Genomic DNA, 16,377 nt, shown 5'->3' with positions numbered 1-16,377 from the left:
GTGGAAAGCAGTGCAGGGAAGAGGCTGAGTGAGAATTAGTGAAAATTGGTTGGGGAGTAAATAGCACAGTTTTGGAGATATTGTGAAAAATTATTTAAAGACTTATTCAAAGGAGTTTTGGAATGAAAAATGTGTACATATTTTCATAAAAAGCATGAATATATTAACTATCATCCCCCTATATTTTTTGTTAATTTTAAATTGCTATTATCAATTTATATATGCAACTGTGTAGATTTAATACTAATTTTTTATTTAAATAGCTTTGAGGTATGGAAATGAGTTATCATCTTGATTAATATGCATTCAAGGTGATGCCTTGAGTTAAGGAAAATGCTCCAGTGACGTCCTGAATTGTTTCAGATTGCAACGAATCTTGATGACATCTATCACTTCATGAATGGTACATTTTTTGGTGTTCAGCAAAAGATTTTATTGAAAGAAAAAAGTCTTTGGGAAATAACTGTTGAATCACTTAGATACCTGACAGAAAAAGGACTCCTACAAAAAGACACTATTTGTAAGTCTGAAGAGGAGGTCCAATATAATTTTCATATTACAAAGTTGGGACGAGCTTCATTTAAGGGTAAGAGTTTACCTAAATCTTATTGATCACAGGAAACACATTGGAAAAAATGAAAATTAAATTCTACTTTCTTTAGGCTGGACAGAGTGGCTCACGCCTGTAATCTTAGCACTCTGGGAGGCCGAGGCAGGCAGATCACCTGAGGTCAGGAGTTTGAGACCAGCCTGGCCAATATAGTGAAACCCTGTCTCTACTAAAATACAAAAATAAAATTAGCCAGACATAGTGGTACATGCCTGTAGTCCCAGCTGCTCGGGAGGCTGAGGCATGGGAATCGTTTGAACCTGGGAGGCAGAGGTTGCATTAAGCTGAGATCATGCTAGTGCACTCCAGCCTGAGCAACAGAGTGAGACTCCGTCTCAAAAATAAAAAAATAAAAAATTATACTTTCTTTAAGTTGCATTTATAATTTTATATTAATTGCAGTAATCTTATTTTGTAAGCTGATAAACAACTTCAACTTTCAAAAGTTGAAAAATGTTTTGAATTATAAGTAATTAAAGTACTACAGAAGTATATAGAGAATAAGGTGGGCATCCCTCCTTCATGCTCCCCTCCCCAGCAACCATACACCATGCTCTGTTGCCAAGGCTGAAGTGCAGTGGCACACTCTCAGCTCACTGCAACCTCTCTCTCCTGGGCTCAAATGATTCTCCCACCTCAGCCCCCCGAGTAGCTGGGACTACAGGCGCATGCCACCATGCCTGGCTAATTTTTGTCTTTTTAGTAGAGGTGGGGTTTCACTATGTTGTCTAGGCTGAGGCTCTTTTTTAATGAAAAATAATACACGTCTGCTGGTAAAAAAAAAAAAAAACAACCTAAGAACTCAGAATTATGCTAAGGAAAATGCCATACTCCTCTCCCATTTCTATTCTCTCAGGAGCTACTGCTACCAGTTTGATATGTATTCTTCCAAATATTTTTATGCATGTATTTTTCAAATGGAGTCATCATTTAAATATTTTTTTCCAAATTGCTTTTCTCATGTATAAAATATCATGAACATCTTATCAGATGAATCTCTTTAAACCTGTCTCATTTTTCTTTTAATACTGTAGTTATCTGTAGTGTGGATGTACCATAATTTATTTAACCATTCGATGTTGATGGACATTTGCATTCTTTCTGATTTTTTGTTTGTTATAAACAAGGCTGCATGGACATCTCTATATATTTTGGGGTACATATGGAAATGTTTCTCTGGGTTAGAGTCCCCAAAATAGTTGGATCAGAAGATATGTACATATTAAATGTTGATGAGTACTATCAAAATGACCTCCAAAATAGTTATATAATAAGATGTTATAAGAGATTTTGAAGACTTTTTGCTATATTTAAGCAATTTCTACACAATACTTTATTTAAAACCATGTCTTTGCCCCTCTGATAATTGTGAAAGATTGAATATTTGTATCTTTCTTTTAGGAACTATAGATTTAGCTTATTGTGACATTCTCTACAGAGACTTGAAGAAAGGTCTTGAAGGACTTGTGCTTGAAAGCCTTCTTCATCTAATCTACCTAACAACCCCCTATGATCTGGTTTCACAGAGTAACCCTGATTGGATGATATACTTCAGGCAGGTGAGAATATAACGTTTTTCAACTTAGGCTACTTCGTTTGTTAGTTATTACATGCTGTTTTGTTTTGTTTTGTAGAGATGAGGCTTTGCCATGTTGCCCAGGCTGGTCTCAAACTCCTAGGCTCAAGCGATCCTCCCACGTTGGCCTCCCAAAGTGCTAGGATTACAAGTGTAAGCCATTGTGCCCGGCCTATTATATGCTTTTTATCAAGTGATTATTCACTTTTTTTCTCTCTTAAAATATATTTGGAATTGGATATTTTTTCTTTCAGTTTTTAAAAATTGTAATCTGGCAACAGCATTTATGGTTTGTTTAACTGAAATGTTACTTTTCTCTTAAATATAAACATATTTGTTATTGAAAAAATAAAGGTTAAGAAAAAAGGATTATCGATGGTCCTGTTTCCCCACAGAAAGTTAACGTTATGATCACTGCATTTTATAATGCCTAGAATGCAAAGAAAACAGTGAAAACCATCTCCGCTGATTGAGAGTTTAATTATATGAGAGCTCGGTCAGAGCCAGGTATGATAATACATTAAACCCAATGATATTAATAACTGAAAAGGAATATTTATTTTACAACCCATCACAAAGTAGAACTGTCCATACTTATTATAAAGCCAAGTGGTAACATACAGTATATTATGATTTTACTGTGAACAGGCTAGCTGTATAAATGTACATTAGGGCTGGGTGTGGTGGCTTATGACTGTAATCCCAGTACTTTGGGAGGCCAAGGTGGGAGGATCACTTGAGGTATGGAGTTCGAGACCAGCCTGGCCAACACGGTGAAACCCCGTCTCTACTAAAAGAATACAGAAATTAGCTGGCCATGGTGTTGCACACCAGTAGTCCCAGCTACTCAGGAGGCTGAGGCAGGAGAATTGGCTTGAACCCATGAGGTGGAGGTTGCAGTAAGCTGAGATCACACCATTGCACTCCAGCCTGGGTGACAGAATGAGACTGTCTCAAAAAAAAAGCAAAAACAGAAACAAAAACATTTATTAGGCAGAGGTAATGTACATCTTTTAATTGCAGGAAATTAACTTTATTTTTAATGTCATATTTTTAAATCATTACTGTTTGTTTTTTTTTTTTCTTCATCTCTTCTCAACTTGCTGAGTTTACATTACTCAGGAAGTTGTTTTTAAGTGGTACTATATAATGCAATTACTCTCAAAACCTTTCCTTCTCCTTCCCCTCAGCCATCCGTTATTAAACATAATCACATAGTCCATGGAAACCAGTAGTTGTGGCCATGCCTTTAAGTAATTCTAGAGTATGTTATATTCTAATGATACAACTTTAAAACTTGCAATATTTACAAATATATTTATCTTGTTTTTTTGTGTCCTGAATCATGAGAATGTGATATCAAAAGAAATACTGGATTTGGTTCACATGATGGATTTTTTTATGTTTCCATCTATTTGCTCTTTTTCCATGTAGTTTAGCCAACTCAGTCCAGCAGAACAAAATGTAGCTGCCATTCTTGGAGTCTCTGAAAGCTTTCTTGGGAAGAAAGCATCAGGTCAAGCCATCAGAAAGGTACCACATTCTTTTTTTCTTTCTACATAATAAGTTCAATCAACACTTAGTTCACTCACTAAGTTCACTCAACAAAATTAATACCATGATATTGATCTTTTTTGGTTTACATTTTTTCCTTTAAATTAGTATAATTCTCATTTTACTACTTAAAACATACCTGAGCACCCAAAATGTATGAATATTTTTAAACAACATTTATTTCTGGGTGGTGTGGTGGCCTTTTTTTGGGTAGCATGAAATGTTTTCATAATATTACACAATCCTGATATAAGTTCATTTCAAAGGAGGAAATACATTTTCTAGAAACTTCATGTTAGGCTTTCTATTTGGTATCAAGGATTCTAAGATATGGCAGGTCTGGGTTTTTTGTTATTGCTTTTGTCATCCTCAAAGAACTCCTAGTCTAGTACTTATATTACATAAAGCATTTTAGAAGGTTAAAGGGGATAAGCTAATACTCATATATTTTGGTGTTTTGAAATTCAGCCAGCAGGCATGAAGCAAGTTATCAAATGCATACACTAAGAGAAGTTGAAGTAATTCTTTGGTAACCATATCTTCAATTTCCTTAAGAGAATGTTTTTTTCTCCCTTGTAATACACTTTTTTTTTCATTTAAAATTTTCTTTGGCAGTTCAACTTACATTGAAACCTAATTAGCTACCATTTTCCCCCACACCTGTTTTTTTTTTTTTTTGAGATGCAGTCTCACTCTGTCACCCAGGCTGCAATGCAGCAGCGTGATCTTGGCTCACTGCGACCTCTGCCTTCCAGGTTCAAGAGATTCTCCTGCCTCAGCGTCCTGAGTCACTGGGATTACAGGTGCCCGCCACCACACCTGGCTAAGTTTTGTATTTTTAGTAGAGACAGGGTTTCACCATGTTGGCCAGGCTGGTCTCAAACTCCTGACCTCAGGTGATCCACCCACCTCGGCCTCCCAAAGTACTGGGATTACAGGTATGAGCCACTGCGCCCAGCGTCCCCTATACCTTTTAAATTTGCATAGACAGTACAGATTTCATTTTGTAAAATGGGAAGATGACGTTTACTTACACTTAAATTGATGGTGCGGTGTCCCATGCATCACTGTGTCATAAAATCAAAAATATCCTGCCGGGCGCAGTGACTCACGCCTGTAATCCCAGCACTTTGGGAGGCTGAGGAGGGTGATCACAAGGTCAGGAGTTTGAGACCAGCCTGACCAACATGGTAAAACCCCGTCTGTACCAAAAATATAAAAAATTGCCGTGTGTGGTGTCGGGTGCCTGTAATTCCAGCTACTTGGGAGGCTGAGGCAGGAGAATCACTTGCACCTGGGAGGCAGAGGTTGCAGTGAGCCGAGATTGCGCCATTGCACTCCAGCTTGGGCAACAGAGAGAGACTCTATCTAAAAAAAAACAAAATGGAAAAAACCCCACAAGCCCAGCACAGTGGCACACACCTATACTCCTAGCTTCTCAGGAAGCTGAGGCAAAAGATTTACTTGTACTCAGGAGTTTGAGGCTAACCTGGGCAACACAGTGAGACCCTGTCTCAAAAATAAAAATAAAAGTATCTGTAGTACTTAAGCATTCACATTATCACAATTTTTAGATTGGGTCTTTTACTTTGGAAATGGCTGTGTTGTTTAGACCTTCAAAATACTGAATAAAAATATTTCTTAAAACAAACCTTTTATATCAAACTCTAAAATGTAAAATAAAAACAATATTATTAATTTGGAACTCATTATCAAATAATAAACATGCAAAAATCTTATTAGAATAATGCATCTTTTTAAGCTTGAATCCAGAGTTTATTTATGTTACATTTAATGTAATATAGTCAACAAATATTTGCCAAATTGATACATATTTAAAATAGTATGAATATGAATTTATCTTTATTACAAATGGATCGATTACTAGTTTAATGTTTTGGAGGTATAATTTTTTAAAACTCTACAGAACATATTTAAATGCTTAAAATCTAATTGATTTCTCCACATTGAAAAAGAGCCCCCCCATCCATCTTTTTTGAACATTTCTTGATTTCTTGCAAAAGCTTTGTTTTTTTTTTGAGATGGAGTCTTGCTCTTGTCGCCCAGGCCGGAGTGCAATGGCACGATCTCAGCTCACTGCAACCTCCACCTCCCAAGTTCAAGCGATTCTCCTGCCTCAGCTTCCCAAGTAGTTGGGAGTACAGGCGCCCGCCACCACACACAGCTAATTTTTGTATTTTTAGTAGAGACGGGGTTTCACCATGTTGGTCAGGCTGATCTTAAACTCCTGACCTCAGGTGATACGCCTACCTCGGCCTCCCAAAGTGCTGGGATTATAGACATGAGCCACCTATAATGCCCTGCCACAAAAGATCTTGAAATTGGCATAAAGCATTATGTTTTGCCATATAATAATTATATCATTTTTCTTGGCTTAGGAAATACATTCTAAGCAAAAACCTACATTGACTCAAGTTATAGTTAGTACTGAATATGCATTAAAATTGGGAAATTAAATAGCTTTCTTTTCCTACTTGATATTCAACTGTCATACTTTTTCAGCTTAATGCTTTTAAAAAAGTGATCCAGTATCAACCCGCAGAATCTGTAACTCATACATCCTTCAATATATCACCGTAAGTTCTCATCTCATTCTTTTACTATGATGGAGGATATAATTTTATATTTTATTGTATTTTTTATTATTTTACAATTTTTTAAAAAATAGAGACAGGGTTACACCATGTTGCCCAGGCTGGTCTTGAACTCCTGAACTCAAGAGATCCTCCTGCCTTGGCCTTCCAAAATGCTGGGATTACAGGTGTGAGCCACCACTCCCAGCCTCTAATTTTATTTTTTATATCTGCTTTTTCTAAGTTCATCGTTTTTTCCTCAATTTTAAGAATTAATTAGTTTCTAAGCTTGATACTAGCTATGAAATCCTTTATGCACAAATATGGTCATTAGGCACCACAGGCAAAAGCAGGTACACAGAATCAAAATCATCAACTACAGGAAGCATTTTTCTATCTCTTTCAGGTGTTTTAGCTTGGACCATGTGGAAATAATAGGATCTAATATTTACTCTTAGTTTATAATATAGACAAGCTTATTAACATATTTATCTAAAGTGCATTTGTCTAGTTTATACTAATAATCACACACATATACAATTTACAAATACCAAGTAACTGTAAAGGTCTCTGTCCCCAATTCCCTCCTGTCCTGTATTCATTTCCTACAACTGCCGTAACAAATTACCATGAGTGGTTGGCTTAAAACAACAGAAATTTATTCTCCCACACTTCAGGAGACGAGAAGTCCAAAATCAAGGTATTAGCAATGTTGATTCCTTCAGGAGCCTCTGAGAAAAAAGCCATCCGTGCCTCTCTCCTAGCTTCTGGTGGTTACTGGCAGTCCTTGGGTTCCTTAGCTTATAGATGCGTCCCTCCAATCTCAGCCTCCATCTTCACATTGCTGCCTTCTCTGTGTCTCTCTGTGTCTTCTCCTCTTATAAGGACATTAGTCATTGAATTTAGAGCCCACTGTAAATCCAGGATGATTTCACCTAGAGATACTTAACTAATTGTATCTGCAAATATCTTGTTTCCAAGTAAGATCACATTCACAGGTACCAGGGGTTAGGATTTGTACATTTCTTTTTGTGGAGTGATGGAGAGGGGGTACAATTCCTTCCCTGTAGAAGGAAGTATAATTTATATTGGAAATAATTTGGTTTATCTTTTAACTTTTATTTATTTTTATTTTTATTATTTTGAGACAGGGTCTCACTCTGTCGCCCAGGCTGGAGTGCAGTGGTGCTATCTCGGCTCCCTGCAACCTCTGTCTCCTGGGCTCAAGTGATCCCTTAGCCTCCCAAGTAGCCAGGACTACAGGTGCGCACCACCACACCCGGCCACATTTTTTGTTAGTTTGTCTTTTTGTAGAGACAGATTTTTGCCATGTTGCCCAGGCTGATCTCAAACTCCTGGGCTCTTGCAATCTATCTGCCACAGCCTCCCAAAGTGCTGGAATTACAGGCATGAGCCACTCTGCCTGGCCTTATCTTTCTTTTATAGTTGGAAAAATGATAATAAATTTGAATTAATCTGAAGTACATCTGTTAGAAATTAGTTTTGTTTCTATGGAATTATTCTATCCTTGCTATTCTGTAATACAACTTCAGTTTTCCTTTTGTCCAATTTTAATAACATACATTTTTAGCAGGTCTAGTAAACAAATTTATTTGATTGTGTCTTTCTAGAAGGTGGACAAGGACATTGTCAACAGGCTATATCTGTCTTTTGTTCTTTATACCTTGCTCAAAGAGACCAACATTTGGACTGTATCTGAAAAATTTAATATGCCTCGAGGATATATACAAAATCTTCTCACTGGAGCTGCCTCATTCTCATCTTGTGTGTTACATTTCTGTGAGGTAATTTCATTGAATATATGATATGTACTTTGTGCATCTTCTGGTTTTAACTGTTACTAAACTAATAAGCCAGTTAGTATGTCAGCATTTTCTCCTTGTTGACATATTCTGTTATTACGGAGCACTAAAAAACTATTTAAAATGTACCTTTGTCTGTATCTGTTTATGAAAGTACTATTATGTACTTATGGTAACAATACAAAAATTACTGAGTCAACTAAAATACATAATGAAAAGTGTATTTTTAACCTAGCTGTTAAAGCCACCATTAATAGTTTCAGGTATTTGGAATTAACTGTTAAAAACAACCTATTGATGTAGATTCCATGTGAATGTCTTTCACCTGAGTAATAAAAATGTCAGGTGTTTGGTTACTAAGTTACCTATATCCAACAGCTACCTGTGACTATGTAGTACCATATTCTCTTTTTAAAAAAATTTAGGCTGGGCGCGGTGGCTCACGCCTGTAATCCCAACACTTTAGGAGGCCGAGGCAAGCAGATCACAAGGTCAGGAGATGGAGACCATCCTGGCTAACACGGTGAAACCCCGTCTCTACTAAAAATACAAAAAATTAGCCAGGCGAGGTGATGGGCGCCTGTAGTCCCAGCTACTCGGGAGGCTGAGGCAGGAGAAGGGCGTGAACCTGGGAGGCGGAGCTTGCAGTGAGAGGAGATCGTGCCACTGCACTCCAGCCTGGGCGACAGAGCGAAACTCCGTCTCAAAAAAATAAAATAAAAATAAAAAAATTTAATTTCGACTGGATGCCATGGCTCCCACCTGTAGTCCTAGCACTTTGGGAGGCTGAGGCAGGTGGATCACTTAAACCCGGGAGTTCGAGACCAGCCGCTTGAGCAACGTGGCAAAACCCTGTCTCTACAAAAAATAACAAAAATTAGCCAGGCATGGTGGCACACACCTGTGGTCCCAGCTACTTGAGTCTCACTCTGTTGCCCAGGCTGGAGTGTAATGGAGCGATCTAGGCTCACTGCAGATTTGACCTCTGGGGCTCAGGCGATCCTTCTGCCTCAGCCTCCTGAGTAGCTGGGATTACAGTCACACAACACCACTCCCAGCTAACTTACGTATTTTTAGTAGAGATAGGGTTTCACCATATTGGCCAGACTGATCTGTTCAAGTGATCCACCCGCCTGGGCTTCCCAAAGTTTTGGGATTACAGACATGAGCCACCGCGCCCAGCCAGTTTTTAAAATTTTTTTGTACAAATGGGGGGTTCTCACTATGATGTCCAAACTGGTCATGAACTTCTAGGCTGACGTGATCCTCCAGGTTGGCCTTCCAAAGTGCTAGGATTACAGGCATGAGCCACCACGCCTGGCCCCATATTCTCTTGATTGCCACTGTAATTTATTATATTTGCTTCCGGTGTCAGGCAACTATTTAAAGTTTTTACATCAAATGTGTATTTTATAGAACAGTTTAAGAAGAAAACCTTATTCTGGCCATATGCATTTGTGATGGATTTAAGACTTTATTAAAATAAGCTTTCAGAATTCCTTTAAATAACACAATAAAGCTTACCAGACATTTACATCCAGATAATTTTTTGTGTGTTTATAATATAAGCCATTTTTGCTGCATTTAAATTTCTTCTTATTGGATAGCATAATAATCCTTTCCATATTTGTTTCCAAGTCAATTTTTTAAAACTTTTTCCCATGAATTGTTTTCTAAACTTAAAATTTACTTCATTTTCCCTTTCTTAAACCTTCATATTCTGTATATGCATATGGCAATTAATTCTATCATATGTGCTAATGAAGGGAGTAAATAATTCAAAAATACTTGACTTTGGATTAAATGATAATTGTTCTAACAAATTTAGCTTTCTAAGTGTCTTTTACTTGTGCTGATTTTTAAATGTTGGTTTATACCCCCTGAGCACATGCTAGTTAAACAGAAGACAAAAATTATGGGTAATAAGAAAAAACTAGCCTTTAAAATGTATTTTCTTAGGTTTTCTATGTGTGTGGTTTTTTATATTTAAAGATGCTCTCCCTAATATTTTTTCCCTTTGTTTTCATTGTGACTATGAGGACTTGAGCCTTATAGAATTGTTCAAGTAAAAAACTCTATAAAGCATCAAGAAACACAGCAATAATTTGATGGCTAATCCTAAGAAAAACCTAGCTGACAATTTGTGCTCTAATTAATTTACTTCATTTTTATATATCATAATTATAGAATTACATATAATGTAAATATTATGTAATTATATGATATATATTACATGTATATAATATTTCAAATTATTATCAATAGAGACAGGGGTCTTGCTGTGTTGCCCAGGCTGGCCTCAAACTCCTGGACTCAAGTGGTCCTCCCACCTTGGCCTCCCAGAGTGCTAGGATTACAGGCATGAACCACCACATCTGGTCTACTTTCAGTATTTCAAGACAGAGGTGTTCAATCTTTTGGCTTCCCTGGGCCACATTGGCAGAAGAATCGTCTTGAGCCACACATAAAATACACTAAAAATAGCTTATGAGCTAAAAAAAAAAAAACTCATGATGTTGTAAGAAAGTTTACAAATTGGTTTTGGGTGACATTCAAAGCCATCCTGTGCCGCATGTGCTCTGTGGGCCACAGGTTGAACAAGCTTGTTTTAAGGTATTTTTTATTTTAAAAAGTTATAAATGCCGTGAAATGGTACATTAATTGTCTTAGCTAAGATGCTTTTAATTACAAGTTACAGAAAAACTCATCAAGGTTTAAAGAATAAGAAAAAGTAATTATTTTATTTAACAGGCATGCCAGAACTAAGGCAGCTTCAGGGTTGATTGATTCAATAGTTCTGTTCAAGGTTTTCTTCTTTTTACTCTACCATCTTACGCTGATTTCTTTCTTTTTATTTTTTATTTTTTTGAGACAGAGTCTTGCTCAGTCGCCCAGGCTGGAGTGCAATGGCACGATCTCGGCTCACCGCAAGCTCTGCCTCCCGGGTTCACGCCATTCTTCTGCCTCAGCCTCCTGAGTAGCTGGGACTACAGGCGCCCGCCACTACACCCTGCTAATTTTTTTTGTATTTTTAGTAGAGACGGGGTTTCACCATGTTGGCCAGGATGGTCTCGATCTCCTGACCTCATGATCCGCCCGTCTCGGCCTCCCAAAGTGCTGGGATTACAGGCGTGAGCCACCGCACCTGGCCACGTTGATTTCTTTCTTAGTGGTCACAAGAGGCTAGCTAAAGCTGTTCCATTCGTGTACTCTCACAGTGATATCCAAAGGCTAGAAAGGGATCTTTAAAATAAAATAAATTACTATAATAGAATATTGCAAATATATTTGACAGAATACTATATTGAATTCTCATTTATCCATCTAACTTGAACAGTTACTGACTCATGACTTCCAGTATTTTTATTATTATATTGTTGCATTGAACATCATGTTATATTTGAATATTTCCATATTTAATATTCATCTTCAGGATAAATTCCCAGACGTAGGAATTGTTTTTAGTCACTTGGGAAAGAAAAACTGTGCATTTGCTTCCAGGTATTTTGATTAAAATGACCAGAACTTTTTATTGACTTATTCTTCAATTTTCAGTCTTGTCCTCATCCTAAAACCAGTTCCTCAAATTCCCCAGGGTTCTTACCATGTTTCTTCACATCCATTCTGCTTAGAATCATCTTTCATCTGTGGCTTAACTCAAGTTCCATAACTTACATAAGGAACATTCTCTCTGAGCCCCCTATCACACAAACCAAACTTTGAAATAACTTATAAAATTTAAATTTTATATATTTCTTTGTGTTCTATAGGAGCTTGAGGAGTTTTGGGTTTACAGAGCCCTTTTGGTAGAACTTACCAAGAAGCTGACTTACTGTGTAAAGGCAGAACTAATCCCTCTCATGGAAGTTACTGGAGTTTTAGAGGTCAGTAGCTTGCGGTTTCCCAATTGAAATTATGTCAATTAATACAGAAGCCAGGTTTTATTGTTTTGTGAAGTCTTATTACAGGGGAAGTGATAGCAAGAGCCTTATTGCTCATTTGTCATGGGAGTCTTTTATTTAAAACAAATAGCTGCTATGGCCTTCCAGAAATCCACTGTTATTAGATGGCATACCTGATGAAAAATCTCAGTTGTAAAAAAAAAAAAAAAAAAAAAAAACCATAACAGGAAGGGTGGGGGTGACTGTCTCCAAGTATGTTGTGCTACCAGTTGTCCTTAACACTTGTTCCTTCCTCCAATCCTTTGAAGAATTACCTTCTGTCAGTTTGGACTCAGTGCTTGTTTAAGGTAATGGTGATTCAGTGGCAGCAAGGGTCATTTGTATTTTTTCTAAGAGAGTAAGAAGAAAGGGTTCGCAACTGGTTTTCTGGCTTTCTATTTTCAGCCAACCTTCAACTTCAGTTTATTCTCTGTTATTCAGTTCTTGAGTCAGAGGAGTTCTACTTAGGATACACACACACACACACACACACACACACACACACACACACACACACACACAGAGACACCAGTGGTCCCCTGAGTAGATGGTGAGAACATTGAAAGATATTGGACTTGGCCTGATGAGGTGGCTCCTGCTGTAATCCCAGCACTTTGGGAGGATCACTTGAGGTCAGGAGTTCAAAACCAACCTGGCCCACATGGTGAAACCCCATCTTTACTAAAAATACAAAAATTAGCCAGGTGTGGTGTCATGCGCCTGTAATCCCAGCTTCTTGGGAGGCTGAGGCAAGAAAATTTCGTGAACGTGGGAGGTGGAGGTTGCCATAAGCCAAGATTATGGCACTCCAGCCTGGGCAACAGAGCAAGACTCTGTCTCAAAAAAAAAAAAAAAAAAAAAAGAGAAAAGAAAAAAGAAAGAAAGAAAGATACTGGACTGGAACATTTTACTTGAGAATATGAGATGATGCCACCAACGTAAGTGCCTTAATGGGCTTCTATTGTTGATTGCAGCACACATCAGTTGACTCAAGCTGGATAGAACTATAGTTATCTTGTGGTCAGTTTGGAACCACCCAAATGCATTTTTAAAAATTCCTCAGAATTCTCATGTCTTATCTCTTCATATTTACTTTATTATCTTAGTTTATCCTGGTCTCTTACATGCAGTTTTTGTTCTTTTCAGTAAAGTGCTTACTTTTCTTTTTTCTAATCCCAAATTATTATCCTACTGATTTTTGCAACACTTTTCAGGGTCGAGCAAGACAGTTATACAGTGCAGGTTACAAAAGTCTAATGCACTTAGCTAATGCAAATCCTGAAGTGCTCATAAAGACAATTGATCATTTATCAAGACGTCAAGCCAAGCAAATTATTGCGTCAGCAAAGGTAAGCAAACCATTTTTTAACCTTAATAATCTTGTGTATTGTTATTTGCTTGTGTTGTAGACATCAGAACAAACATTTAACATTGCATAACTGTTTATTTCTATTGATACAAAAGTACATACTCATATTTGTGAGTAAAAATAGTGCATCTGTTATGACACAAACCTTGCTAAACAGAGAAACGACTTGCTAAAAAATAAAGAAAATTTCAATGGTGGCTCATGCCTGTAATCCCAGCTCTTTGGGAGGTCAAGATGGGAGAATGGCTTGAAATCAGGAGTTTGAGACCAGCCTGGGCAACATGATGAGACTCTGTTTCTGCAAAAAAATTTAAAAACTAACTGGGCGTGGTAGTTTGTGCTGTAGTTCTAGCTATTCAGGAGACTGAGGCAGGAGGATCGCTTGAGCCCAGGAGTTCAAGGCTGCAGTGAGCTAGGGTGACAGAGTGAGACTCTGTCCCGCCCCTCCTCTCCAAAAAAAAAAAAAAAAAAAGGCTGGGCATGGTGCCTCATGCCTGTGATCCCAGCACTTTGGGAGGCTGAGGCGGGTGGATTACCTGAGGTCAGGAGTTCGAGACCAGCCTGGCCAACATGGTGAAACCCCATCTTTACTGAAAATACAACAATTAGCTAGGCTTGGTGGCACATGTCTGTAATCCCAGCTACTCAGGAGGCTGAGGCAGGAGAATTGCTTGAGCCTAGGAGACGGAGGTGGCAGTGAGCCAAGGCCATACCACTGCACTCCAGCCTGGCCAACAGAGTGAGACTCTGTCTTAAAAAAAAAAAAAAATGGGCCGGGCGCGGTGGCTCAAGCTTGTAATCCCAGCACTTTGGGAGGCCGAGATGGGCGGATCACGAGGTCAGGAGATCGAGACCTTCCTGGCTAACACAGTGAAACCCCGTCTCTACTAAAAATAATACAAAAAACTAGCCGGGCGAGGTGGCGGGCGCCTGTAGTCCCAGCTACTCGGGAGGCTGAGGCAGGAGAATGGCGTGAACCCGGGAGGCGGAGCTTGCAGTGAGCCCAGAACGCGCCACTGCACTCCAGCCTGGGCGACGGAGCGAGACTCCGTCTCAAAAAAAAAAAAAAAAAAAAAATGGCTGGGTGCAGTGGCTAATGCCTGTAATCCCAGCACTTTGGGAGGCCAAGGGGCAGGTGGATCACTTGAAGCCAGAAATTTGAGACTAGCTTGGCCAACATGGTAAAACCCTGTCTCTACTAAAAATATAAAAATTAGCCAGGCGTGGTGGCCCACACCTGTAATCCCAGCTACTTGGGAAGCTGAGGCACGAGAATCACTTGAACCCAGGCGGTGGAGGTTGTAGTGAGCTGAGATTATGCCACTGCACTCCAGCCTGAGTGACAGGGTGAGAGTCTATCTTAAAGAAAAAAGAAAAGACAATTTCAAGGGTTCATTGAAGTACAAAGAACCCTGGAAGTCACTGAGCTCTGCCTCCCAAAGTTCTCGTCACAGGAATCCTTCCCTCAGCATCCCGACATCTGGTCTCTCCACCTTTGAGCACCACATTGACAAGGAGCTTGTTCATCAAAAATTAGGTGGTTCTATTTTTGTATGCTCTTAGTGTTACAAAAATTATCCTGATACACCGAGGCTAAATTTTGCCTTCTTAAAATTTTTACCATTGCATCAGAGTACCACGTCTGGAACTAGACTCTTTTTTTGTTTGTATGCTGTTTTTCACATATTCAAAAACAACTCTTATTGCCCCCAAGGGTTTTTCTTTTCTGTTGCTTTTATCTGTATTAAATAATCGAGTTTTAGGCCATTCAGTGTCCTAGTTACCCTTTGCTACATGCAACCCAGTTTGTCATTGCCTTCTGCTCCCTGTGGGTAAAGCTATTCCACAGCAATTTGAGATTATTTCCTTCTTGATCTCAACTATAGTTCTAAGTCTGAAATTGCTTGGCTTCTTTGAAACTTCATTGTTTTACTATTTTCATATATAAATCAGAATTAGCTAAAAAGCAAATTTCCATCATCTTTTAATGGTGCTCACATTGCTTACATTACCTTAATCGTTCTTTACAACAAACCTATGAGGTGGACAAAGTCAGTGTTACCCTGAGTTTATAGATGAAACCACTAAGACTGACCTTGTCCTGTTAAATTAGGAGTTCTTGGGGTTGGTAGGGATGAAGTTATAGTCATTTCCTTTGCTGTAGCATCTAAAAAAAAAAGTTCATTAAACTTTGACACACTTGTTTCAGCATTTACTAGTGATGTTTGTCTAACTCCATTATTTCCATGTTTATCAAGTGGTGATTTTCTAACTTCATTATTCCTTCTGGATTTATTTACTGATGTTTTACTATGAGGAAAAGCTTTTCCTTTATTTATTCATTTATCAGTACATGCTTATAGGTTTAGACATATTCAATGGGTTATAACCCATTAATAACGTTACTTATTTTGGTGATCAAATGGCCTCAGATTTGGCCAGTGGAAGCCCCTGAAAACTGGTTTGTGTGGCTTTTTGACCTTCATCATCATTCTTGAAGTATTTTCTTACTTTCTGGCTGTGTCTGTCAGCATCTAATCATTAGGAGGCAGAAACCACATAGTAATTTGAACAGGCCTCTAAGGGGTCAACAGAACGTTGAAGAATTCAGGAAGGAATACATTTGAGAGGTGGTCCACCCCCACCCCACAGCACCCCTATGGATGGGATTCAGACTTCATTGCCACTGGATGCTGGGAAGTTTGTTGTGGTTCTACAGCCAAGGCTAATAAGCAGAAACTGCCCACTGGAGTGCTGACAAAACTGCCAGGAAGCTGCCTACAATGTACTGTTGAACTTGCCCAGAAGCCAGCTCTAAGGCCCGTGGAACTAGGGCACTAGCTAGGAACACTCTAGCTGATGTATGTCTATGCATTCTTCTATACTTATGTGTAAATTACTGAAGGCCAT

The 16,377-nt window shown here is 38.5% G+C and overlaps 1 protein-coding gene across 14 annotated transcripts in view; it reads left to right on the top strand.

Annotated features, from left to right (window-relative positions):
* The window catches only part of LOC105496870 (helicase, POLQ like), a 48,772-nt gene that overhangs the window by 24,843 nt on the left and 7,552 nt on the right, over nucleotides 1-16,377 (top strand). For 8 of the 14 annotated variants that reach the window (XM_011767516.3, XM_071093601.1, XM_011767515.2 and 5 more), the window contains 6 exons: nucleotides 364-586; nucleotides 2,012-2,169; nucleotides 3,621-3,719; nucleotides 7,966-8,139; nucleotides 11,928-12,041; nucleotides 13,313-13,447. In XM_011767516.3, coding sequence (XP_011765818.2) covers nucleotides 364-586; nucleotides 2,012-2,169; nucleotides 3,621-3,719; nucleotides 7,966-8,139; nucleotides 11,928-12,041; nucleotides 13,313-13,447 — 903 coding nt within the window. Of the gene's footprint in view, nucleotides 1-363; nucleotides 587-2,011; nucleotides 2,170-3,620; nucleotides 3,720-6,263; nucleotides 6,338-7,965; nucleotides 8,140-11,927; nucleotides 12,042-13,312; nucleotides 13,448-16,377 lie in introns of those variants that run through there. The other 6 variants (XR_011621298.1, XR_011621297.1, XR_011621300.1 and 3 more) reach the window with 6 other exon arrangements.

Source organism: Macaca nemestrina, chromosome 3 (assembly GCF_043159975.1).
Source record: "Macaca nemestrina isolate mMacNem1 chromosome 3, mMacNem.hap1, whole genome shotgun sequence".
Lineage (NCBI taxonomy): Eukaryota > Metazoa > Chordata > Mammalia > Primates > Cercopithecidae > Macaca > Macaca nemestrina.
The sequence above is the reverse complement of the archived record's forward strand: the minus strand, read 5'-3'. Positions and strand labels throughout refer to the sequence as shown.